Below are 27191 nucleotides of genomic sequence, written 5' to 3'. Positions count from 1 at the left end.
AGAATAGAAATAGACCCGACCATATGTTATTGTTTGAATATGATTTCAGCATGTTCACCAAAGACTCATGGGCTAGAAGTTTGGTCTCTAGTATGATAGTGTTGAAAAGCTGTGGAACCTTTTAAGAGAGGGGGTCTAGTGGAAGGTAATTAGTTCACAGGGGCACCACCCTTGGGAGAGATTAATATAGTTTTCATAGCACCCTGGTTAGTTCCCAAGAGAACAAACTGTTATAAAAAGAGGAAGCCTGGCTTTTGAATCTCTCTGGCTTCCTGTCATACTATAGTGTCTCTCTCTCTCATTTGTATTCCTACAACAATGCTACCACCATGCTATTATATACCCAAGGGGGCCCTTACCAGAGGCCAAACAGATGGGGTCATTGAATTTTGGACTTTTAGTCTCTAAATCTGGGAAAAACATAAACCTTTTTATAAAGTATCCAAACTCAAGTATGTTGTTATAGTAATAGAAAATAGACAAATACACCATGTAAATTATAAATTGATATGTAACAGAATTAGCACTATAGATCTGTGAGGAAATGAGGGACTGCTAAACAAATAGTTCTGGGACAAGTAGTTATTCATGTATGAAAAAACAATAAATGGATCCCTATTTTGTACTACATTCCAAAATCAATTCTGTCTTCAATTAAAGATTTAAATAGGAAAGGAAAAATTTTAGAGCTTTTTAGGAAAAGGCGGGGCCAACATCTTCATGACATCAATTTAAAGATTTCTCAAACAACAGCCAGAAAGTTCTAACTCTGAAGAGAAATATTGATTATTTTTACTATATTTAAATTAAAAGCTTCTGGGGCTGGAGAAATAGCTCAGCTGAGAGAGTGCTTACCTTGCGTGCACAAGGCCCTGGGTTCAATACCCAGCACAACAAAAATAAAAATTAAAAATTAAAAGCTGCTGTATAGTAACAAGTCATTGGGAGAATATATTTGCAACACATATGATGGAAGATTAGTACAACAGAAGGAGCATGCATAAGCATTCCACACACACACAAAAAAAATTCAATAGAAAATGGGCAAAAGCGATGACATGGGAAATCTATGATAACTTCATAATGTGATATAATTTTATATTGCCTAGATTGGAAAAAATGTAGAAGTCCAGCTGGGCATAGGGCTGCATGCCTGTAATCCCAACAACTTGGAAGACTGAGAAAGGAGGATAGCAAGTTTGAGGCCAGCAAGGCAACCTAGGAAGATCCTGTTTCAAAAATAAAAAGGGCGAATGACGTATCTCAGTGGTACAGTGCCTCTGGTTCACTTCCCAGTACTGCCAAACAAACAAACAACAAAAAGTGAAAGTGTAACAATATACAGGCAGGCAAGGAGGTAAAGAAATGCTTGAGAGGTCTTACATCCTGTCAATGGGAAAATAAAAACTGCTACAGTTACATAAAAAGTCAACACGGTATTACCTAATAAAGCTGAAGATGCATATGCCCTGTAATCCAGTAATTCAATGCCTATGTACTAATACTCTGTGGTAAGCAAAATTATAAAATGATCTCCAAGATTTCTGCCCCTTCAGCTTCCCACTGTTACACACCTCCCATATAGTCCTTGAGTGTGGATAGGACCTGTGAATATGATGGACAGTTGCTTCTTAGATAATTATTTTATGTAAAAGCCTACACTTACCTGCTAATTGATCTCCCTACATTTCACTCCCATTCCCAATACTATACCCAAGTATCTATTCAAAGAGAATTTCCCATCACTCTAATGACTTTTAAAATTTATTTATTTATTCTAATTTGCTGTACGTGACAGCCAAATGCATTTCAATTCACAGTACACATATGAAGCATAATTTTTCATTTCTCTGGTTGCACACAAAATAGTCACACCATTTGTGTCTTCATACATGTACCTAGGATAATGATGTCCATCTCATTCTACCATCTTTCCTACCCCTATTCCCTTCTCTCCTCCTCCCACCCCACTGCCCTATCCAAAGTTTCTCCATTCTTCACATGCTGCCACCTCCACCCACACTATCGATCAGTATCTACTTATCAGAGAAAATATTCAACTTTTGGCTTTGGGGATAGGCTTATTTCAATTAGCATGATATTCTCCAACTCCACCTATTTACCTGAGAATGTCATGATTTTATTTTCTTTTAATGCTGAGTAATATTCCATTGTTTATATATACCACAGTTTGTTTATTCATTCATCTATTGAAGGGCATCTAGTTGGTTCCACAATTTAGCTATTGTGAATTGTGCTGCTATAAACATTGATGTGGCTGTCACTGTAGCATGCTGTTTTTAAGTCCCTTGGGTATAGACCAAGGAGTGGGATAACTGGGTAAATGGTGGTTCCATTCCAAGTTTTCCAAGGAATCTCCATACTGCTTTCCATATTGGCGGCACCAATTTGCAGTCCCACCAGCAATGTATGAGTGTGACTTTTCCCCCACATCTTCACTAACACTTATTGTTGTTTGTATTTTTAATAGCTACTATTCTGACTGGAGTGAGATGAAATCTTAAAGAGTAGTTTTGATTTGCATTTCTCTAATTGCAAGAGATGTTGAACATTTTTTCATATATTTGTTGATTGATTCTATATCATCTTCTGAGAATTTTCTGTTCAGGTCCTTGGCCCTTTTATTGACTGGGTTATTTGGGGTTTTTTGGTGTTAAGTTTTTTGAGTTCTTTATATATTCTGGAGATCAGTGCTCTATCTGATGTGCATGTGGTAAAAATTTGTTCCCATTCTGTAGGCTCTCTCTTCACTTCACTGATTATTTCTTTTGCTGAGAAGAAGCTTTTCAGTTTGAATCTATCCCATTTATTGATTCTTGATTTTATTTCTTGTGCTACAGGAGTCTAATGACTTATCATCACATTTCCATAGTCCCACATCCTCTATTCTCACCTGCTTCTGATATCCAATTTTATTTACCTCTTCTATTATGTCCTAGCCACAGAATATATTCTAACATTCTTCAGTGCTAATGTCTATAATGCTAATATATATTTTTCATAAAATCTAGGCATTGTTTTATTGACATTATAAGTAGCTACCTGTTTCCCATTTATTCCAGGGAATTTGTGGGTAACTGTTATCATTCTGCTTTACTATGATTTCAATTGATTCTCTTTTTCTCCCTCATCCTTAATATCTTTAATAGCATAAGTTCTCTTAACTGTTTCCAAAACATATACTGAATCTGTTTACTTCTTTCCATCTCTCTTGCTACCATTTTAGTCCAAAACACTATCATTGCTTGCACCTAGAACAATGTGGCCACCTGTCTTGTTGCAATACTTATTACCCACCCCCACCCCCCGGCCGCAATACATTCTCCACACTATACCCATAAAGAGCTTATTATAACACAAATTCAATCACACTATTTTCCTCCTCAAAGCCTACTATGGCTGTCCATCACAACAGAATAAAATCCAAATTCCTTACCATGGCCTTACAAAGCCCAACATGAATTATGTATAACTATAATCACCAATAAAAAAAGGGGGGATGAAGAAAGTGTGCCCAACATGATTAGGTCCCAGCCTACCACTTCAAGATTCTCTCTCTCTTGCACATTAAAGAGCTGCACTGGTCTTTTGACCATTTCAGAATAAGCCAAGCTTGTTGTTATAAGCCTTGGGAACCCTGTGCTCAAGCATTCCTTTGCCTGGACACTTACTTTAGATCTTTATAGCTCAGCTCTTCCTCATCATTCAGGGATCCATTCAGGGATCCTCTTCAAAGAGACCTTCCCTGATCACTCTGGTTAAAGCAGGGCTCCCAACCATGTTCTAGTACCTCACCCAGTTTTATTTTTCTTCTAGCACTTATCACTACCTGAAATTTTCATCTAATTATTTCCTATATATCTTCTTCCTCATAAATAGGGACCTTGTCTAGCTTGTCTGCTATTATAACCTATGACAAAATAGTTCCCAGGTCATTGTGAATGAAAATAATTGTGTATTGAATGAATGACCTCCTAAGGCCTTCGTTCAAAATTCTTTGTCTCTGAACAAAAGTTTAATAACCTGAGTGTTGTATATGTTTATTTAGTCATACTAGGCTTCTTTAAGAAAAGCATATGAACAAAAAGCATTTTATTCACTTATAAATTTACATTTCCTCTTCTTTGTCTTAAAAATATTATGGCTAGGATGGCTAAGGACTCTATAAATATAACACAGCCAAAGAATGGAAAAAAAGAAAACAAAAGAACCAAATTATGTTAAACTTCCCAAACTAAGTTGTTTCCCAATCATAAATGTATCTGTTCATGCTATTTTCCTTTAACAAATGAAAAAATATCTATTTTATAGGTGGAACTCTTAGGGATTTAAGATTTTGGAAAGTTAGTTCTTCTTCTTAACATTATAATTTCCCTTTTGATTTGATTATCACTACCTGAATAAGTGGAGACTAAATCTGCATCTATGTTAAAAGTACTTAAATAGATTCCTTATGGTCACATGTTCCTATAGGTCATTCATTAATCAACACACATGTACATTAACCACATTTTAGGCAATGTGCTAAAGAGGCAGAATGACTTACTACTGCAGAGGGAGGGACAAAACAAGGCTACTTATATTAAGCTCGAGAGGTCAGGAAAAGGGTCTGAGTGGAACTCTTGACACCTGGGAAGAGTGTTGCCATAAATGCATAAGAGATAATGGGGAAGGAGTTCCAGATAAAGTGGGCAAATATCAGAACCACAGAACACATGTGAGGGATGACCAAAAGGATGAGGCTGAAGTTAATGAAGTGCCCCGTATTCTTCACTAAGGGATTCTAATCTGTGCTATTAGGTACTTATATGGATCCTTAGGGATTTGTACATACATTCTCAAGATTGAGATTTCTGTAGCAGAAACCTTTCACTTTCAGTCTGACAAAAATTGAAAAGGGAAAAAAAGATTTTTTTAAAAAAGGGTACTCTGGGTCATCTGGATGACCACTTTTAGTTGAGTGTTACAAGATTTCAGTTCACACATTTGGTTCAGACACATTTGTGTCACATTTGTTGCACCACTTGTCATTGGTGCAGGATGAAGTTATGGTGCATTCAGTGAAGTTATGAACCAACAGGGTACAGTGATGCATGCCTGTAATCCTACCTACTCAAAAGCCTGAGGCAGGAAGATTTTGAGTTCAAAACTAGTCTTAGGAAACTTAGCAAGACCCCATCTCAAAATAAAAAATTAAAATGGTTGGGAATATAGGGCAGTAGTAAAGCACTCCTGGGTTCAACCAAGTAAATAAACAGAAGTCATGACACACCAAATAAAGGAAATTTTTGCAGTGGTTTAACAAAGAAAGGAACATCGAGTGATCTCTTGACACTAGGGAAAATGGATAGGCTTTTCAATAAGGAAGAGGTTTACTTTGAGAAGTCTTTAGATCCAGCAAAATATTCTTACTGGACACAACGAGTACACAACATTTGAATTTATTGATTTTATAGTTTTGCTTCATTTTTAAATGTTTAGGTGTTATAGTTGTATAAAAATACAATATAAAGAGTTTATACCTACTTTCATACTTGATTTCATGTTTAACATACTGAGATATTTTAAGTTAGAATGGAGGATCCTGGGTATCAGTTCTGGGTTTGAGAAATTCTGCTGTAAGTGACAGGGAACCACTAAAAGATTGTAACATGCGAACAGCTTTTGCTTTAGAAAAATCATTCTGGAAGAAGGGAGCATTGGAACTGAAAGTACCAAACTGAAAGAACAGTTAGGAGGCTACTTAATAATATGATAAAAATGGTAAGGCCCCAAATTACTCAATGAAATGAAGATGAGACAATAAGAGAACAGAAGGACTTGGCTGTGGGTGAGGTAAAGGGAGACATCTAGATAGAATGACTCTGCCTTGGGTGTTTTGGTGGTGAGATAAAGACCACAGGAAGACAAACAAGTGAAGGCAAAGAGGAAGGAGAAAAGAGAGAGATAATGAGTTCAATTCAGCAATGACTTGAATTTCATTCCAGCCAAAGAAAATCCAGTTATGTTTTCTGGGTTCTAGTTTTCTCAGTGACAGCTGCATTCATGAATTACCAAATTAACTATTGTAGCGCTGTCTAAAAATAAAGCACTCCACTGTATGCTCTAAATAAGTCATGAAAATCAGCAAAAGCCAAGCTCTGAAGGAAATGCATCAAGGTTAAAAAGAGATATGATTTTTTTTTTTTTTTTTTTTTTTACTGAATTTAAATTGTGACCCAGCGCACTCACCAGTACTGTAATTTTTGAACTGCCAATCAGACATGATCACTCACCTTCCTAGAACACCTAAGAACTAGATGGAGATGCAAAGACCTCTCTCAGGGACCTACAACAAAACAATGGGACAACTTCTGGCTTAAGGTTATTGAAATTTTAGTGCACTGGAAACTTTGAACATAAAGGCAGGGCTAGTTAACAAAAAATGCTATCTTTTACTTACAGAAATCAACGTGGAATATCTTAGGTAGTCCTATAAGAATGTAAGCATTTCATATTTTATTCCCTTTAAGTGGAGCAGGGTATGGGATTGGAAGGGAGAGGAAGGAAAACGCAGCAATTATCGCAATACCAGTCATTTTCCGCAGGCCACACAAAAGGCGGGCCTCTGAGAAGAAGAGTAATTCAATCCTAGTTTGGTGGGAAAGCCATCATCTTCCACCACTAATCATAATGCAAAAGCAAAGTGTTCATACAAAGAAAATGTTTAACAGTTAACCTCATCCACCACGTCTAACGAGCGGCTGAAGGGAAAGCCGCGGGGCGTACCTTTGGAGAGTGGTCACACTCGACACAGCCCCTGCGGGCGCCTGGCTTGAGCCTCCCAGAGCGAAAGCCAGGGGCGGCAGGAGACGGGGTACCAGAGAAGCAATGACCCCTGAGTGCAGCACAGGAAACTGGACCAGGAGGCGGCAACACAGCGCCCCCAGGGGTCTTCCCCGCGCGCCGCTACCAACTCGAGAACTCTCTCGAGCCGCACAGCGCAGCCCACACCTTTGCTAGACCCAAGAGGGCGTTCTGGAGGCGGGGCCGCGGCATGCTGGGGCGGGGCTGGGGCAAGAACGCGTTTCCTGTTGCCTGATGGGAGTTGTAGTCCAGGAGGAAGCCAGCGTGCCCTGGGAACTACATTTCCCTCTGAGGTAGCGGCTACGGCAGGCCGCGAGGTAAAGCGGCTTTGCATTGTCCGCGGGCGGAGAGCGTTTTAGGGGCAGGACAGGAAGGGGGCGTTTTTTTCTTCCCCTCTTCGCATTCAGGTGGTGCGTACTTTGCGTTCCCTCGCCCAGTTACTGGGTACCCAGTACCCGGCTACCCGGTTAGCTTTCTTAAGATCGGAGGTAGCTGTTTCTGCCCTACGTGGGAGTGAGGGGCCAGCCCCTCTTCGGCCCAGCCAACCCTGCGCGCCGATCGCTCATCCATGGGCCCAACCCGGAAGCCCAACGTGTGCCGGAGGCTGAGTCGCCGGGCGCTGGGCTTCTTCGCTCGCGACGCAGGCGTGGTGCAGAGGACGAACCTGGGCATCCTTCGGGAGCTGGTGTGCCAGGTGACCTCCCGCCTGTCGCGGGCAGAGCGGAGGCTGCGGGGCGCCTGTGGTCAGACTTCCTGCTGGGGTGCAATTTTTGCATTCTAGGGCTCCCTTTTGAGTGTGTTTCATGTGACGGGAAGGGGGAATACGTGTCGTGCACCTGGGGGATTAGTAAATAGGTGTTAATAGGGCCACCATATGGTTTTAGTTTTAAGCTGCTTATGCCTTCCTGCAAACTGTGTTTCTAAAAGTTGGGCACCCAGTTTAACCTAAACGCGAGGGCAGGGTGAGGAAGAATTCAAAATGTTTTTAAATAGCGTATGTGAAATTACTTTGAAAATGATATATTTACCCTACTTAAAATGGATGCACAGAGTAGAAACTTATGAATTCTTTCCTAAACCGAAATCCCTTGTATTTTTCAGGAAAGTACTAAATTTAAAAATGTTTGGACAACTCATTCCAAGTCACCTATAGCTTATGAGAGAGGAAGAATATATTTTGACAATTATCGGTGCTGTGTTAGCAGGTAAATTTTTAGTGATAATTTTTCAGACTGTTGATCTCATCAGTAAGTTTTATAGAATCACATGCTTACATTAATGTTCAGGAAAATAGAAGAAAGGGAAAATAGGTCCGAAATAAGACTAGGCAGTAAAATGCATGTAATTTAAAAATCTTAAGTCTAAAATTGTGGGTTTCCTCTTTAGAAATACTATATTAAAGCACAACTACATTTAATCCAGGCAAAATAATACATTTTTCCCCACATTTTTATCAGTGCGTGATAGTTGTACATAGTGATGGAATTTGTTGTCATATATTCTTATTATGCACACAGCATAGTAATATAACTTGTCTAATATCACTCCACAGCACTTACCCCCCTCTCTTCCTGCCTCATTATTTATAAAACTTAAAGATACCAGAGTCCTAAAAGCTGGTTACTATATAATTAGATGCTGCTTTTTTAAGAGAAAAAATTTCAAACAAAATAATAGTATTTATAGATCCAGAATGTTTAACAGTTAACCTCAACCACAGCAATCCAACATGAGGCTACAGGGAAAGCTGCAGTGAATCCCCATATACCCATTACCTAGAATAAGAAACTATCAAGATTTGCAACACTCTTTCTCTCATCCATATCCCCTTTCCTTTACCTCTATGCTAGGTATTTTTAAAGCATATTCTGGACATGCTTCAGTGTGTATCTCTTTAAAAATCTTGGGCATTTTCTTTTTAAGAACTTTATTAAGATAGTTATATACTATACTATTTCTCCATGAAAAATGTACAATTGATTTTTTACATTCACACAGCCATAACCATAATTATACATTTTCATTGTTGTAAAACAAAAAAGACAATCTTGAATGCTGTGATCCTAAATTTAGAAATCTCCCAAAATCAAAATCCCCAAAATTATAATCCTAAGAGATTTAAATGCCAAATGTTGAAATTTTAAAAGCCAAATCTCAAAAACTGTAATACTTATGGGCAAAAGACTATAAAAGAAGGTTAAAAAGCCATATTCAGAGAAAGGGAAGGGACTAGTGTATTTTTGATTGTATACAGGACCATTTCATGGGTAGTACTGGTATCAACAGAATGTTCCTATTTTCTCCCTCTTTTATAACACCGTTAAGTTTAAAGATATCTTTATAACACCATTGTCATTGATATAATGATATCTTTAAACTTATTTTTGTTATAATCACTGCATACATTTTTGCTGTTTTTATTTTCAACAAACTTTTTAAATTCAATAAAGAAAAACAAGGAATTTTATTTTACCTTCATTTATGTCTTCTCTAACACTTCCATTTTTAGACTTGATATATCATTTTCCTTTCTCTGAAAAATGTTTTGAATATTTCAAGGCAAGATATTCTCAATTTTGTTTATCTGGATAGTCACTTTTGAAGGATAATTTTTCTGGATACAGAAATTCTAGGTCGAGGAGTTTTTTTGTTTTCTTCCAACACTATAGATATTTCACTTGGTTCTTGTTTGTATGATCTCTGAAAGAGAAGTTTTATGTAATTCTTCTCTTTGCTCCTCTATAGATAAGGTGCCTTCCCCTCCTTGCTTCTCTTTTAAGATTTTCTCATTTTTTAAAAAAGAATTTAACCTGTATTTTTTATTTATTTGTTTTTTATGTGGTGCTGAGGTTCAAACTCAGTGCCTCACTTGTGCTAGGCAAGTGTTCTACCACTGAGCTACAGTGCCAGCCCTCTCCTCATTTTTTTTATTTTCTGCTGTTTGAATATGATATACCTACGTGTAGTTTCTTTTTCTTTTTTCTTTTTAACTTCCCTACTAGTGTTTCTGAGCTTCCTGGACTTGTACTTGGGCGTCTCGTGAGTTTTAGAAAATTCTCAGTCCTTATTTTAACTATTTCTGTTTTTCTCCGTCTGGTATTCCCATTGTGTGTACATTACACCTTCTCTTAATTGTCCCATAGTTATTGAATATTCTGTTCTACTTTTTTCTTTTCAGTTTGGGAAATTTCTGTTGACTTCTCTTCGAGCTTACTGATTCCTCAGCTGTATCCAGCCTACTGATGAGCCATTTTTCACTTCTACTATACTGTTTTTGATTTCTAGCATTTCCTTTTGATTTTTATCTTTCTACTTAATTGGCCATCTCTTCTTGCTTGTTGTCCACTTTTTCCCTTAGAGCCCTTAACGTATTAATCATAGTGTGTTGTTGTTTTGCCTTACTATTAAACCCAGAGCCTTGTGCATAATGGGCAAGTGTTCTGCCACTCAACCACACAACTAGCCTTTTTTTTTTTTTTTTTTTTTTTTAATTTTTTAAACAGCCTCATTGAGTTGCCTAGACTGGTCTCATACGTGGGATCCTTCTACCTCAGCCTATCAAATAGCTGGGAGATCAGGTTTAACCAAAGATTTTTTAAGTTCCTGATCTTATAATTCCAGAATCTCTGCCATACCTGAGCCCAGTTCTGATGCTTGCTTTGTCTCTTCAAACTTTGTATTTTGCCTTTTAGCATGCCTTGTAATTTTTTTGTTGAAGACTGTATGACATATTAGGGAAAACGAATTGAGGTAAGTAGGCCTTTAGATTTTATGTTTATCTGGGTGAAGCTATTATTATTTGATGTAACCATAGGTATCAGAAGTTAAATTTTTCTTATTGTCTTGTTTATGTCTTCCCATTACTGGTTCCAGTGGCTTGTTTCTTGGATTCTGTTCCTGCTAACCTGTGATTCTTTCCCTGTGACCTCAATTCTCTGCTGGATCTAAGAATAATTGTTAATTTTCGAATTGTTTAGCCATTTTTTAATGAGTTCAAGCATCACAACTTCTGCTCTTTTCATGTTGCACCAGAAGCAGAAGTTAGAATAGTCTGCATTTGGAGTTTGTTCTGAACTCAGAAGGGCTCCTTCAGTTAGCTTTTTCTGGTTCACTCTGGCAAATTAGCCAGCCAATAATTTAGCCTATATTTCCAATGAATCTGCCTATCTCCCATGTGTCTTTTACCACAATCTTTACTGGTTTTGACAGTACACTTAGGCTTGATCCTTCTCCACATCTGTTGTAAATAAAGTCAGTTTTTCTAGAAGGAACTAGGGACTATCTGTTTTATGACCTACTTCTCCCAGGCATAATCTTCAAACCAGCACTCTAATAGGAGTAAATGAAACTCTTCTCTGTGAGTCACATCCCTGCTCTAAAAGCTGAACTTGTAGGTTTGAGGGAACATTAGCCTTACATCTTTTCAACTTGCCTCTCTAAGGATGGACCCATTGCTTTATAAAGAGGGATAAGACCTATCAGGGCCCTAATGTTCTCAGCCATGTTGCACCCAAGGCAGAGCCTCCACTTCCTGAGTGGGACCTGGGTGGCAGAGAGGTGCCCCACCTCTTGACTACATTCACTCAGGACTCATTGTCTGCAACAGATAGGGAGTTGGATGAGGAATGCTGCCATTCTGCCTCTCTTGGGGAGATAGTTCTCTTAGTAGAGGCAGTGGGGAGAGGAGCCTTGTGTTCTTGATACACCAGTTTGAAGTAGAGTGGCCATCTTGTTGAACTAGGAGTGAGGAAGAATGGAACCCTTCCTGCTCCAAACACCAAAGACTCCTATTATTCTAATATTTTTTTTCCAGTGCTATGGATTAAACTGAGGGTCTTGTGCACAGTAAGCAAGTGTTCTACCACTGAGCTACATCCCCAGCCCATACTGCATATTCTTAATGAGTACTAATAGATTTTCATTAGTAAACATGTGTTCATGTGTTGTATGTCCCCAATAGCATTTCCCAAGACTTTTAAGTTGTTATTCTTTTATAATTTTTCACAAGTTTGCTTTAAGAGTGTGTCTACAAAGCCTTACCACTATCATGCTGGAAGTAGAAATCTAGACTTTTTTTATGTTCATAATGTCATTTTCACACCTAACAAAATTAGTGGTATTTCTTTGGTACCATTTAATATGCAGTTCATAACCTCCCCAGATTGTACATATTGCTTAATTTTAATAAGATTAATCAGAGTAATTGGCATTGATTAGTGTTCTAATGGTAAATAACATTGGAGTTCTTTAACATGCCATCCAGGGATTTTTTTACCCAAAAGCTGGAATCACAAATGAGGTTGATTTTATTCCTGTGAAACTGTTTGGTTTAAACCTTTGACTCTAAGCGAATATCAAAGGTGAATAGAATGTCACTCTGAAAATTGTCTCTTTTTAAAAATATTTTTGTGTATTATAATTATATATAATGGTGGGATTTATTGTTACATGTTCATATGTGTGCACAGAAAGGCAATATTATTTGCTCAGTTTTATGTTCCAGACCTCCTTCATTTCTCTTTTAACAGTGGTTTAATGTTAAAAGTTCATATGTTAAACATCTATATTCACATCTCAATGGAAGTTGGCCAGGCATGGTGGCATGTACCTGTAGCCTCAGCTACTTAAGAGGCTGAGGCAAGAGGATCATTTGAGCCTAGGAGTTCAAGACCAGCCTGGGCAACATGGTGAGACCCTGTCTTAAAAATAAATAAGCCAGGTATAGTGGTGTATCCCTGTAATCCCAGCCACTTGAGAGACTGAAGCAGGAGAGTCCCTTGAAGCCAGCCTCAGCAGCTTAGTGAGGCCTTGTCTCAAATAATAAAGAGGGCTGGGGAAGTGGCTTAATGGTAAAGCACCACTGGATCTATAATTCCCAGTACCAGTAAATAAGAGACTGTTTTTACATCAAAGACTGTTCAGTATTGGTAGAAATATCAACTTATTTTACCTTTCTGACAGATAATTTAGGAGCAAAAGTTGTAAAGAGACTTAATTTTTTTAAATAAAAAAAATATTTTTGTTGTACTGGGGATTGAACCCAGGGGCACTTAATTACTTGAGCCACATCCCCAGCCTTCTTTTTAAAAAAAATTTAGAGATAATTTCTAAGTTGTTTAGGGTCTTGCTAAATTGCTGAGGCTGACTTTGAACTCACTATCCTAATGCCTCAGCCTCCCAAGATGCTGGAATTAAAGGTATGCACCACCGTGCCTGGCCAAGAATATTTCCTTTTTTATCCACTGATTTTCATTCTAAAATAATGGGAACAACTTATCTATTAATTTTGATTTTAAATATCAGAAAAATGATTGAAGAACTCAATGGAATTCAGATATGTTTAAGGGTTAAAAAAAGTTTAATATAATCCAATTTAGCAAAACAATGTTCAGCTACCTCTCTGTATTTAAAGAAAAACTAGAAGAAAATGAACCAAAATGTGAATGTTTAGTTTTGTAGTTGTATAGTATTATAAACTATTTCATATTTTTCCTATGTATGTGTATTATGAATTCTGTAACCAAAAAAAATTAATAAGGAAAACAAACAACAAATAGTATTTTGGTATTTTCAGATATCTGTATGAAAAGAAGTCTCAAACCTGAGCAAATACTGCTTCATTTACCAGGAATACTAATAATTTATTTTTCTTTTTTTCCAGTGTTGCCTCAGAGCCAAAAAAACTCTATGAAATGCCAAAGTGTTCCAAATCGGAAAAAATAGAGGATGCTTTGTTATGGGAATGCCCAGTGGTAAGATTTGTTTTTAGAGCATTTGTTTCTACAGTATTTTTAGCCTAGAAGAACTGGTTATTGTTAATATATTCCATTAAGGATTAAAACTTAAATATCACAGTGATTCCAGAATTATTAGCACAATGAAGAGGAGAATGTATCTTTTTATTATAATTTTCTCATAAATGTTTTTATCTTTAAAAAATCATTAATATTATGAATATTTTTTAAAGTAGATGTAGTTTTTAAATCTTGAAAATAGGAAAAAGTTAGAAACATTAAAAGTTTCATAGCAATTTAAACTACTCTATTACTGTTCTTGGTGTTTAAGAGATCATTCTACTTACTGAAACAGAATAATAAAAAAGTACGGAGAGCATCTTTTATGATATACAGAATTTTATTGGTTCTTTTTAGTTATACATGATAATAGAATTCATTTTGACATAATTATAAAAACATGGAATATAATTTGTTCTTATTCAGTCCCCAGTACTTCCCCTTTTCCTCACCCCCTTTTCCCTTCCCTCTACTCTACTGATCTTTATTCTATTTACTTACAGGTTTTTTTTTTGTTGTTGTTGTTGTTGTTTTTAATTAGTGTCTTGTGGATGTACATAATGGTGAGATTCATTGTGGTATATTCCTACATGTACATGAGAATGTTAGATCTGTTAGATCAGATTCATTCCACTGTCTTTTCCTAACCCATCCCTTCTCCCTTCCCTTTATTCCCCTTTGTCTTACTCCACTGATCTTTCTTCTGTTTTTGTTTTTGTTTTTTTAATCCCCCCTACTTTGACGTTTCAGGCCTGCATTATTTCTCTTGGCATGATGGTCTCCAGTTCCATCCTTTTACTGGAAAATGCCATAAGTTGTTATTCTTTATGGCTTAGTAATAATCCATTGTGTATATATACCACATTTTCTTTATTTGTTCAACTATTGAAGGGCACTTAGGTTGGCTCCATATCTTAGCTATTGTGAATTGTGCCGCTATAAACATTGATATGCCTGCACCACTGTAGTACACTGTTATACCGAGGAGTGCGATAGCCGGGTCATATGGTGATTCCATTCCTAGTTTTTTGAGGAATCTATAGTGCTTTCTGGAGTGGTTGCACCAATTTACAGTTCCACCAACAACTTAGGAGTATACCTTTTCCCCACATCCTTGCCATCATAAAGCGGATTCTTACAAGTTTTCTCCACAAATGTTGTTAGGAAAATAATAAGATAAAAATAACAAATATGGCCGTATAAGCTCATTCATCAGACCAGCCTTGCCCTGGTACATATTTTTCAGAACACTGTTTTTATGGAATGTTGACAGGTATGTAGGTACCAAAAGAGTTGGGAGGAATTGGGCTGTGGAAAAATAAGTCCAGAACATTCTGAGTTCAAAAGTTTACTTACATGTAAACTTTTGAGACTTTATAATAACTTTATAATAACTTTACTTTATAATAACTTTATTTACATAATTTTACATAAGTTTACTTACATAATTACTTCTCAGAGACTTTATAATTCAAATAGTGCTAATGTACACAATGACTATAAATCATTTTCCTAGATTCTTTTGGTTGTAAAACTTCCTTTTTTGGAGGAATATTTCTAAATAAGTTTTCCATAGCATCATTTTTTAATATTCTAAGTAATGCCTTTGGAATACTACAACCACTTAATCAGATCTTTAAATCAGTTTTCTGGAGCTGCTTTCTTTTTCTCTATGTATTTATTTTCTGTTCATAGAAGGCTCCTTTCAAAATATATCTTTTTTTTCCCCTCAACTTCTCATTGAAAGCTATAAATAATTTTGTGCCCAACATACTTTATATACAATCAGAGATATGAAAAATTGTGCTGTATATGTGTAATAAGAATTGTAATGCATTCCACTGTCATTTATTTAAAAAAAATAAATTAAAAAAATAAAAAATAATTTTGTGCCTCTAGGAGTTTAAGGATCTTAATCCATTTTCATTTTGGTATGGTAGAGAGATGACAGATTTCTTACTTGAGAAAGTTTTGAACACACCAGTAAAAACACCAAAAATTTATAGAGAAATCTTGGCAAAAATAAAATTTCTTGTAACTTATTTTCTGTTCTCCCTTTAACATTTAAATATTTTGTTCTCATTTGCAGTGAAATAATATTTTCCATGAAGAAAGAGTAAGAAGCATATTGTATTAACATTAACACACTAATGTGAAACTACTTTTCAATTATTACCTTTCTTTTTTGAGACAATGTGTGAAATCCAACTTTTGGTTTAAGAAAATAATTTAAACCTGTTATATATGCTGCATAGGCAAGGTATAAGTAGTATGTTTTTAAAAACTGAAATTCCCATGAAGTGATACTTACTAAGATATTGTAGAAAAAATGCTTTTATATCATTGTCTATGACCCAAGGATGTAAGATTTCCAGTTAATATAAGTAAAAACAAAACACAAAGAAGAAATCATTTTTCTTTCTGTAACATTTGACAGGGCAGACACTTCTTTTGGGGCACATGTAAAATAACCATGACCTCATTTTTTTCCTACTCTTTGTCCTAAGAAAATACTAAATTAATTTCAATTTTCTATTCTTAACTTTCTTCTTACCAACTACATTATAGTTCACAATTCATAGGAGACTCCTTTGCTCTTTTTTTTTTTCTCCCTTCCTACATTAGACTTCCACCTTGAGATAGCTCCTTAGTAACAAAAATACCCAAACAGCTATCTACCTTTTCTAGGTTATTCATTGATGACAGGTTGTCTTTAAAAACAGGTTCATCTTTTATTCTTCTTTGGCTACCTCGATTCTGGATTCTAAGTTCTCATTTGAAGTTAGAATAGAACAGTAGTAAACTGTATGATAATTTGCAGTTTTTCGCATTCTCTTCCATCTAAAGGAAAACAAGTTCTGTACTAAAAAAAGGGGGGGGGACAATAGGAACAATTCTTCTACCATATGATGTTTAATAGCTGTGCGGTTATACATGGTTTTAAGAGCTGCTATTATCATTATCACAGCAGCATTAATACCCCTACTGTTATTGTTGGCTAGTATCTGTTTAATACGTAGTAAATAAATTACTTGAAGCACTGTTTAAATGCCTTATGTGAATAAATCCACTTAATAAGTTAATGATGAAAGTAATTCCCCACAATCTTACCTTTCCTTGTCTTAATTATCTTTCTCTGCATTTAATATTTCTTCTCTGGTTTACTTTTTCAACTGTCTTTAAGTATTTAGTTATTTTCTTTGGACATTGATTATTGCAAATTGTTCATGGCTAAGCAATTTCACTTTTACACCTCATTTATTTTTTTAGGGGGAGGTACTTCCCGATCCATCAGATTATAAATCTTCACTCATAGCACTGACTGCTCACAATTGGCTACTTCGTATATCAGCAACTACAGGAAAAATCCTGGAGAAGATCTATCTTGCTTCCTATTGCAAATTCAGGTATTAACTCTTGAGTTTATTACTTAAGATTTTGTTATAAAAATTTGAGAATGTACCCCAGGAAATTTTTAAAGCTGCCTCCCCCAGTATTTCAGTATTTACCATGATCTTAGTTCTATAAACTTAATTTTTTTCTTCCCTTGTGACCTTTGAAGAGCTGAGGATAGAAACCCTCTATCATTTATCTTTGGTTCCCTAATAAGTAACTAACCTATACATATCAGTTGACAGATAAACCTTTTTTTTTAATAATGTGTCACTCCGCTACAAGTAGTATTTTCTATGTAAAATGTACTTTATGGAGGTTTTCCTGAAGGCTAATCTGTTTTCAGTTAAATTATTTGCCTAGTACAATCTGAGAATTATTATTTTAACAGTTTTATAAATTAGATGTAAATTTTTTAGAGTGTTTGTGTGTGATTTGTGAAAATACTTTTTTTGATACATTTTGTAACTCCTGGGTTTTGTTGTTATTGGTGGTGGTGGTGGTGATGGTAGTACCACTGGTGATTAAACCCAGAGGTGCTTTATCATTGAGGTACCTCTCCATCCCTTTTTATTTTTTATCTTGGGACAGATTCTTACTAAGTTGCTTAGAGCCTTGCTAAGTTGCTGAGGCTTGCCTTGAACTTGAAATTCTGCCTCAGCCTCCCAAGTTGCTGGGATTACGGGCATATGCAACTGTAGCTGGCTGATTTGTTTGTTTTTAAAAAGATTAATTTGCTTTTATAAATTAGGTAACTAAAAATTTGCTTACTTCTACCTATAATGTTTTGTATAAAGAAACTGACCTACATCATTAAATCTCCACTTTTTAAAAGGTACTTGAGCTGGGACACACCTCAAGAAGTCATTGCAGTCAAGTCTGCTCAGAACAAAAGCTCAGCAGTGGCCCGACAGGTATGCATCAGTAAACATTCAATAAACCAAGAACTTCTTCCTAAGGAATTTGTCTACAAAACTGTTATGAAAGAACTAATGATCTTTGATTTCTGAAGCTTGCTATTAAAGTTAGTAAGTATTTATTTATTTTCTAAAGCATGTGATTAATATTTTTCTCTCTTTCCTTTTAAAGAATTACCTAAAGTGTAGAAATTTATTTCAAGAATCTTATTTTGGTTCTGTTGGTGACTTAATGGGGAAATGCTATAACAAACATTTAATTGAGCACTTTCTCTTAAATAGACATAGATTCTGCTTTTAGAAGTTTGCTGCTTCTTTATCTCCCAGGGATCTAGGGGGGAAAATTATTTTTGTTTCCTCTTGGCAGAGGTGTGTTCTTTCTCATTTTCTGTGTTTATTTTTATTTTGTGTGTGTGTGGTTCTGGAGACTGAACCCTAGACATTGAGCTTACTAGGCAAGTGCTATACCTCTGAACTATACCTCCAGATCCCCCTTTTAAAAGAAATGTATTTTGAGGCAGGGTCTTCCCAAGTTGCCCGGGCTGGCCTTGAATTTTTGAATTTTCTAAGGTGGAGGAGGAGAATCAAGAGGAGGCCTCCTTAGTAGCTAGGATTATAGGTGAATACCTCTACCCCCAGCTCAAATTTTTTTTTTTTTTATATAGATGTTGAACACAGGGACACTTAACCATTGAGCTACATCCCCAACCCTTCTTTGTTTTATTTTGAAACAGGGTCTTGCTAAGTTGCTTAGAGCCTTGCTAAGTTTCTGAGGCTGCCTTTGAACTTGCAATTTTTCTGTCTCAGCTTCCCAAGCCACTGAGATTACAGCCACTACACCCAGCCCAGCTCAAGTTTCTAATGTGTCTTTTTAAGAATTTAATTCCTCAAGAGCAAGTACTATGTATTAAGGTTTTTCATTTACCACTGTCTGATAATGCTAATTAATGTCTTGTCAATATTTTTGCATTTCTAGACTTTATCCAGCCAAGAACTCGTAGCTCAAAAGCTCAAAATCAGGATATATAAACTATGCCTTTCCTTTGGTTTTTAGAAACTTGGAAGGAATCTATTTATGTCTAAAAAAATCATAGTTTAAAAAAATTATTCTTTTTGAAAGGAGGATCTTTAGAGCTTTTAAACATTGCAGTCTTTTTTGTTTTGTTTTGTTTTTTTATTTTTTTTAAACAGTTTTTTCTTAGAGAAAAAGAGAATTTTTTTAATTTTTTTTTTTTTTTTTTAGTTTTCGATGGACACAACATCTTTGTTTGTATGTGGTGCTGAGGATCGAATCCGGGCCACACGCATGCCAGGCAAGCGCGTTACCGCTTGAGCCACATCCCCAGTCCTTTTGTTTTGTTTTCTAACCTGTAGTTATGGCAGTTTTGATTGGTGGTCTTTGTGCTCCATTATTTAGGGTTCTGTTGAAGTAGAGTCAGGCTGTGATGGGGCAGACACGTTTGCCTGTCACAAAAAACAAGAAATTCCCTTCAAGCCAGTACTGGGGAAGTACAACATTATTTAACATTTCATAATAGAAAGAAATTGACTGAAACCTATTCCTCGAAGTAAAGGGAGTGTTCCTCTTCAAGCTCAAGCTTTTATTGTTGGCATATTTTTTTTTCATTTCATACAGGCATGTCAGTGCAACACTATTTTCAGGGATCTAACCATAATAACTATATGAGATTTGATTAGGCTTTTTGTGAGGAAGGTGGGGAACTACTGGGAATCAGACTTGGACCTCATACATGCTAGGAAAGCACTCTACCACTGAGATACCTTCCCAATTCTACTTGATTAGGCTGTTTCTTACTAGAACTTCAGTATACAGGATAAATACACAGTATCTTTTTGCTACAGAATGACACCTGTTCTTTTTACGTTTGTAAGTTTTTGTGTGTGTCTGTGTGCGTGTGTATATCTGAAGAGCCAAAGGTTTAGCTGACATATTTTAAATATGTTTGCCTTCCTCTTCAGTAACTTTTCAGTCTAGATAAATGGATGTTTTTCAATTCAGAAAACCTCTGTATAATGGCATGAATGTTTTCAGAAACAGAGCATTTCTGAAGTACTTTGGAGAGCTGCCTGTAATTTTAGTCTTTTTTTCTAGGCAGGCATTCAGCAACCCATTTTGTTGTACCTTGCAGTGTTCCAAGTTCTACCTTTTTCTCTTGTAGGCGTTCTAGAGATCAACAAAAGGGTAAGAACTCACTTCTTATTTAATTACAATATTAATTTTTTGACAATAAGATATAATGTCATTTAATTATTTATTAGATGATTTATTTAATAATGTTCCCCTACTATAAAATGTTCACTGATCTGGTTTCTTTCATATCAAAATATATGAGAACATTTGATTTCAAAAGAGATCCTGATTATCCCTTTATCTTTCTGCATGGTTTTATGCCTCTCAAGTAGGTAGTGAGTTATTAATGAACTACTATTTTATAAAATTATGAAATGAGTAAGGTATGTTTTTCAAAGAAATTTCTTCCAAACTTTGTTAAAATGATCATTAAGCTGCAAAAAAAATATATATATATATATTAATCAAAAGATGTAGGTCCAAAGTTTGATTTATGGTATGCAAATAAGCTTTATAATCACATGTAAATTTTTTAATTCAATCAGTTTGGGGTTCTGTTGTTCTTCATTTGTAAAGTTGTTATATGGGAGGAAAAAAGGAACAAATTGGGGCTGGGGATGTGGCTCAAGTGGTAGCGCGCTCGCCTGGCATGCGTGCTGCCCGGGTTCGATTCTCAGCACCACGTACAAAGATGTTGTGTCTGCTGATAACTAAAAAAAATATTAAAAAATTCTCTCTCTCTTTCTCTCTCTCTCTCTCTCTCCTTCTCTCTCCTCTCTAGATTCTCTCTTTAAAAAAAAAAAGGAACAAATTATAATTGAGTAATTATAATTGAGTAAAAGAATCAGGATATAGTTCAGTGGTAGAACACATGCCTAAAATATGCAAGGTCTTGGATTAAGTTTCTAACACCAAAAATTTTAAAAATGTTTAAAAACCCACAGAATCAAGTTTTCTACCTTCCTCTGGGTGAATAATTATTTACTGACCTCTTCTACTAGACTTTAAGTATCTAAAATCATGAGGACAAGGTCTTGAGGGTCTACTAATAATCACTAGCAAACAAGATAAATGTATTTAAACATTTTATAAAAATAATACTGTAAAATGCATAAACTAACAACATCAGGTACTAATTATTGTTTACTTTGTGATAAGTGCTTTTGAATATTTTATAACACAGTAACATATAATGTGTTTAATTCAGAAATTAAGCAATTATACAGATCCTAAAAGTGGAAGAGCTATGTGGAACCTTTTTACAAATAGACTATTTTCAAATAGTGTAGATCTCAGTGTAAGTCTTAGCAAATGCTGAATAATTGATAAATTCCCATATATCCTGTCAGACTGTAATGGAATGAAGCTTGAAGTCAACAGTAAGAAAATATAGAAATCATGTAAACACATGAGATTGAATAATACTCTTAAATGAAGAATGGATCATAGAAGAAATGAGAGAAGAAATTTAAAAATTCTTAGAAATAAATGAACAAAGATAGTAGATCCCAAATAAATAAGCTTAGGCTTCATTTCAAAGCCTTAGAAAAGAAAGAAAATAATTCCAAAGTCAGTAGAAGACAGGAAATAATTAAGATGAGAGTCAAAATCAATGGCATTAAGACTAAGAAAACAAATACAGGATCAGTGCAACAAAGAGTTGGTTCTTTGAAAAAATAAATAAGATTAATAAACCCCTAGCCAAACTAACCAAGAAAAAGAGAGAATACCCAAATCAACAAAAAAGAGATATCACCACAGACCCTTCTGAAATCCAGAGGATTATCAGAACCTATTTTGCAAATTTATACTCTAATAAACTAGAAAATCTAGAAGATATTGACAGATTTCTAGATATATTTGAACTGCCCAAATTGAACCAGGAAGATACAGAAAACCTAAATTAAGACCATTAATAAGTAATGAAATTGAAAACAGCAATTAAAAGCCTTCCAACAAAGAAAATCCAAGGACCAGATGGATTCAGTATCAGAGCCAGTACAGCTCTGATACTGAAACCAGACAAAGACACATCAAAGAAAGAAATCTACAGACTAATATCCCTGCTGAACATTGATGTAAAATCCTCAATAAAATATTAGTAAATGTATTCAAAAACATATCAAAAAGATGATATGCCGTGATTTTCATTCCACGGATACAAGGTTGATTCAGTGTATGCAAATCAATAAACGTAATTCACCAATTAAGCAGAATTAAGAACAAAAATCACATGATCATCTTGATAGATGCAAAAAGACCTTTGATAAAATTGAATACCCTTTTATATTAAAAGCTCAAGAAGCCAGGGATAGAAGGAACTTACCTCAACATGATAAAAGCTATTTATGACAAACACGGGCCAACATCATACTAAATGGAGAAAAACTAAAAGCATTTCCTCTAAAATCAGGAACAGGACAAGAATGCCCACTCTCATCATTTCTGTTAAATATAGTTCTTAAAACACTAGTCAGCAATGAGGCAAAAGAAGGAAATTAAAGGGACACAAATAGGAAAAGAAGAAGTCAGACTGTTTTCTGATGACATGATCCTATATTTAGAAGAGCCCCCCCCCCCCCCCCCCGCATCAAAAAAAGAAAAACTCTAACAGAAGACTTTTAGAGCTTATAATGAATTTGGCAAAGTAGCAGGATACAAGATTAACTTTTGTAAATCAATAGCATTCCTGTATTCTAACAGTAATTCAGCTAAGGAAGAAATCAGTAAAACCATCCCATTCACAATAATGTCAAAAAAAACCCTTGGGAATTAATCTAAGCAAGAAGATAAAAGATCTCTATAATCAAAATTATAGAACACTGAAGAAAGAAATTGAAAATCCATTTTAGAAAATGGAAAGACCTCCTATGATCTTGGATAGGAAGAATTAATATTGTCAAAATGACAGTACTGCCAAAAGTAATATATAGATTCAATGCAATTCCTATCAAAATACCATTGACATTCTCCACAGAATTAGAAAAAGCAATCCTTAAATATGTTTGGAAGAATAGGAGACCCAGAATATCCAAGTGCTACTGAGCAAGAAAAATGATGCAAGACTTATCACAATGACTGATCTGAAATCATACTACAGAGCTGTAGTAACAAAAACATCATGGTATTGACATCAAAATAGACTTGAAGACTGATGGAATAGAATAGAAGACACAGAGACAAACCCCATATATTTAGAGCCATCTGATACTTGACAAAGGTCTCGAAAATGTGTCTTGGAGAAAAGACAATCTTTTTAACAGATGGTGCTAGGAAAACTGGACAGCTATATGTATAAAAATGAAACTGGATCCCTATCTCTCACCGTGCATGAAAAGTTAAAAAGGATTAAAGAGTTAGACCAGAAACCTTGCAGCTGTTGGAAGAAAACAGAGTCAACACTCCATCGTATTGACTTTCCTAAAAGACCACCAAAGCTCAAGAAATAAAATAAAGAATCAATAAGTGGAATGCCATCATATTAAAAAACTTCTGCACAGCAAAGGAAACAATCACAAGTGTGAAGAGAAAGTCTACAGAATGGGAGAAAATCTTTGACAAGAATTCCTCTGATAAGGTATTAAGATCCAGGATAGGGCTGGAATTGTGGCTAAGCGGTAAAACACTCACCTGGCATATGCAAGGCCTGGGTTCGATTCTCAGCACCACATAAAAATAAATAAATAAAATAAAAGATATTTTAAAAAAAGATCCAGGATATACAAAGAACTCAAAACACTTAAAATACCAAAAAATTAAAAAAAAAAAACAACCAAAAATGGACAAATTCGTAATGTTTCCTGTTTGTATATGAATATAAAAGCGGTATAACTCCATATGATGTACAACCATAAGAATGGGAAGTTATACTCCATGTGTGTATAATATGTCAAAATACACTCTACTGTCATGTATATCTAAAAAGAACAAATAAAAATTTAAAAATAAATAAATGGGCAAATGAACTAAACAGAAATTTTATAAAAGAAGAAACACAATAGTTAACAAATATATGAAAAAATGTTTTAACATTTTTAGCAATCAGGGAAATGCAGATCAAATTTAATATTTCATCTTATTCGTATCAGAATGACAAATATCAAGAACACAAACAATAATAAATGCTGTCAAGGTTGTGGGGGAAAGGTCTACTCAAACATTGTTGGAGGCACTATGGAAAGCAATATGGAGATTCCTCAAAAAAACTAGGAATAGAACCACAATATGATCCAGCTAACCCACTACTTGCATTTATTCAAAAGAACTAAAATCAGCATGCTATAGCAATACAGCCACCTCAGTGTTTATAGCAGCACAATTCACAATAGTCAAATTGTGAAATCAATCCAGATGCCTGTCAGTAGGTGAATGGATTAAGAAAAATGTGGTGTGTTTATATAGTGGGGTTTTACTTAGCCATGAAAAAGAATGAAGTTTTGGCATTTGCTGGTAAATGAATTGAAATAGAAAGTAAAATAAGCCAATCTCAGAAAACTAAGGGTCAAATATTTTCCCTCTTATGTGGAAGCTAAAGCACAATGACAGTAAGGAGGAGGAGAGGACCGTGTATCATAAGATACAGGGAAGACTAGTGGAGTAGAAAGGGAGGAAGGACAAGAAAGGGGAGGAAATGTAGCAACTTAGTGAAAAGCTTTCTAAAAATTAAAAATAAAAAAGGGCTGGAGATGTAACTCAGTGGCAAAGTATCCCTGGGTTGAATCCATAATACTGAGGGAAAAAAAGAAAGAAAAAAAAAACTACTTAAGGGCCAGGATCCTGTGTAGTCCTATATATTTAAGCTGTTAAGATTGTAAATCTTCACTAAGCTTTCTTCAATAGAAATAGACAGGTTTTCATTTTATATCTTGCTGCTCTTTCATTGCTATGAATATTTGCTTATATTGGCTTTTGTTAATTATTAAAATAAGTATAGAATCAAGTTGTTTGCTGTAGTTATATGGAGACTCATGACAGAATCATGCATAGAACTTTGGGGAACAGTCAGTCAAAGCTTTATTCAAGGTTAGATAGGCTAGATGTCTATAGGTGTTTGGTCTTTAATATGTTTGACTTTTGTATGAATAAAAAAATCAAGCTATATTAGAAATTAAAGAATAAGATAATAATTAAAAAAAAACTGGAGGTGGCTGTTTCTCTTATAATTACTTTCCCAAGCTTTTCACCTCTTAATAACTAATAATTTACCTCTTTGTAAAGAACATTGCAGCGTAAAGAATTGAGTCCCTGGCAGGATATGCATGGTAGATTCAATATTCATTAGAATTACCTGACCTTACTGTATGCCAATGTCCATAAGGAACAGGATTTGATTAATAGGTATTGACAAAGCTATGAAGCTAAAAATTTTGGTACATTATTTTGACAGGTATGTGCTACACTTCTATTAATGCTCTAGTCTGAGAATCAAATAGCTTACTGTTCACCCCTAATAACATCCTAGCCTAAAGTTATTGAATTGTAATTAAATTTTTTAAATTTATTTTATTTATTTATTTATTTTGGGGCACTTAACCACTGAGCCATATCCCTAGCCCTTTTTGTATTTAGAAAGAGGGTCTCTGGTTGGCTGGGGCCTGCTGTACACTGCTACAGCTAGGGGCTCGACTGTGGCCACCCCGCTTGTTGCTTTACTGGGCGCCACTCCCCTGGCTGGCCCGCCGCGACGCGCCAGTAGCGAGACACCGATTCCTCCTGGACTCTTGGGCGCTGCTCTGCAGCGTCACCCTTTACACCAGAAAGCTGGCAGGCGCTATGGGGAAAAAACAAAATAAGAAGAAAGTAGAGGAGGTACTAGAAGAAGAAGAAGAGGAATATGTGGTGGAAAAAGTTCTCGATCGTCGGGTTGTAAAGGGTAAAGTGGAGTACTTCCTAAAGTGGAAAGGTTTCTCCAATGAGGACAATACATGGGAGCCAGAAGAGAACCTGGATTGTCCGGACCTCATTGCTGAGTTTCTACAGTCACAGAAAACAGCACATGAGACAGATAAATCAGAGGGCAGCAAGCGTAAAGCTGATTGGGATTCTGAAGATAAGGGAGAAGAGAGCAAACCAAAGAAGAAAAAAGAAGAGTCTGAAAAGCCACGGGGCTTTGCCCGGGGTTTGGAGCCGGAGTGGATTATTGGAGCTACAGACTCCAGTGGAGGGCTCATGTTTCTGATGAAATGGGAAAACTCTGATGAGGCTGACCTGGTCCCTGCCAAGGAAGCCAATGTCAAGTGCCTACAGGTTGTCATATCCTTCGATGAGGAAAGGCTGACGTGGCATTCCTACCCCTCGGAGGATGGTGATAAAAAAGATGACAAGAATTAACTCTTCTGAGTACCAGCCCCTGTTGCCTGTGACTGTGGGTTTAAGTGGGGAGGGAAGGAATTCTACTTGTCTTGACACCATAAAGGTGGCTTGAGAAGATGTCCTTTGAAGAAAGTCTAGTTTCTGTGCCCTGCAGCAGCCCAAGTGCTTTAAAGCCGTTCCAAGCTGTATAGTTTGCACACCCATCCCAGTGGAGGGGAAAGGGGTAAGTGTTTCAAGGCAACCCATTCTGCACTTTATTGAGAAAAGCAAAGGGCCTTCTATGAAGGACAAAATTTGCAGAATTGGGTGTGTGAGAAGGCAAAAAATACTGTTGATCTTCAAAGAGCATCTCCACAACCCACAGCCTTTCTTCCCAATAGTGTTAATTCTGCATTTTTACAGCGTAGCATGTGTGTAGTTACTGGTGTATTATTTGGGGTGGGAGGGATTGGGCAGGGAAGAAGGGAGATGCATAGGATCATTTTCTTTAAAATTTGGGGCCTGACTTGGTGAAACAATGGAAAAAACGAGTAACTAATGATTTGGTTCTATGTCCAGAATATTTTACCTTATTCAAAAAAAAAAAAGTCATTGGCACCATAAATGAGGACTGTGAGAGACTGTTTAAAAGCTGTGAAAGCCTGAAACCTATAAGCCAAGGTGTTCCCTGCCTGAGTTAATGTTGTTCCCCACAAAGGACTAAGCCAGTTCCTAAGTTACCAAAGCTGCCATTCTGGAGATAGAAACTGACTGAGGTGGGAAGGTCTTTTATTGGAGAGTATACACAGGCAGATTATTCTGTCTTAGAGGTGCTAA

General features: G+C 35.9%; 1 protein-coding gene and 1 pseudogene across 6 annotated transcripts in view; both read left to right on the top strand.

The window, feature by feature from the left end:
• Positions 1-7231: 7231 nt before the first annotated feature.
• Positions 7232-27191, top strand: part of Dcaf17 (DDB1 and CUL4 associated factor 17) — a 44205-nt gene continuing 24245 nt past the window's right edge. For 3 of the 6 annotated variants that reach the window (XM_076865713.2, XM_076865712.2, XM_076865716.1), the window contains exons 1-6: positions 7262-7561; positions 7969-8072; positions 13529-13619; positions 16932-17068; positions 17890-17968; positions 20085-20174. In XM_076865713.2, the coding sequence (XP_076721828.1) occupies positions 7436-7561; positions 7969-8072; positions 13529-13619; positions 16932-17068; positions 17890-17968; positions 20085-20174 (627 nt within the window). In that variant the 5' untranslated portion in view covers positions 7262-7435. Of the gene's footprint in view, positions 7629-7968; positions 8073-10579; positions 10618-12395; positions 12555-13528; positions 13620-16931; positions 17069-17889; positions 17969-20084; positions 20175-27191 lie in introns of those variants that run through there. The other 3 variants (XM_076865714.2, XM_077110276.1, XM_076865715.2) reach the window with 3 other exon arrangements.
• On the top strand, positions 25836-26393 carry LOC143406824 (chromobox protein homolog 1 pseudogene; annotated as a pseudogene).

Source organism: Callospermophilus lateralis, chromosome 9, assembly GCF_048772815.1.
Source record: "Callospermophilus lateralis isolate mCalLat2 chromosome 9, mCalLat2.hap1, whole genome shotgun sequence".
Classification (NCBI taxonomy): domain Eukaryota; kingdom Metazoa; phylum Chordata; class Mammalia; order Rodentia; family Sciuridae; genus Callospermophilus; species Callospermophilus lateralis.
This window is presented reverse-complemented; position numbering and strand designations above follow the sequence as displayed.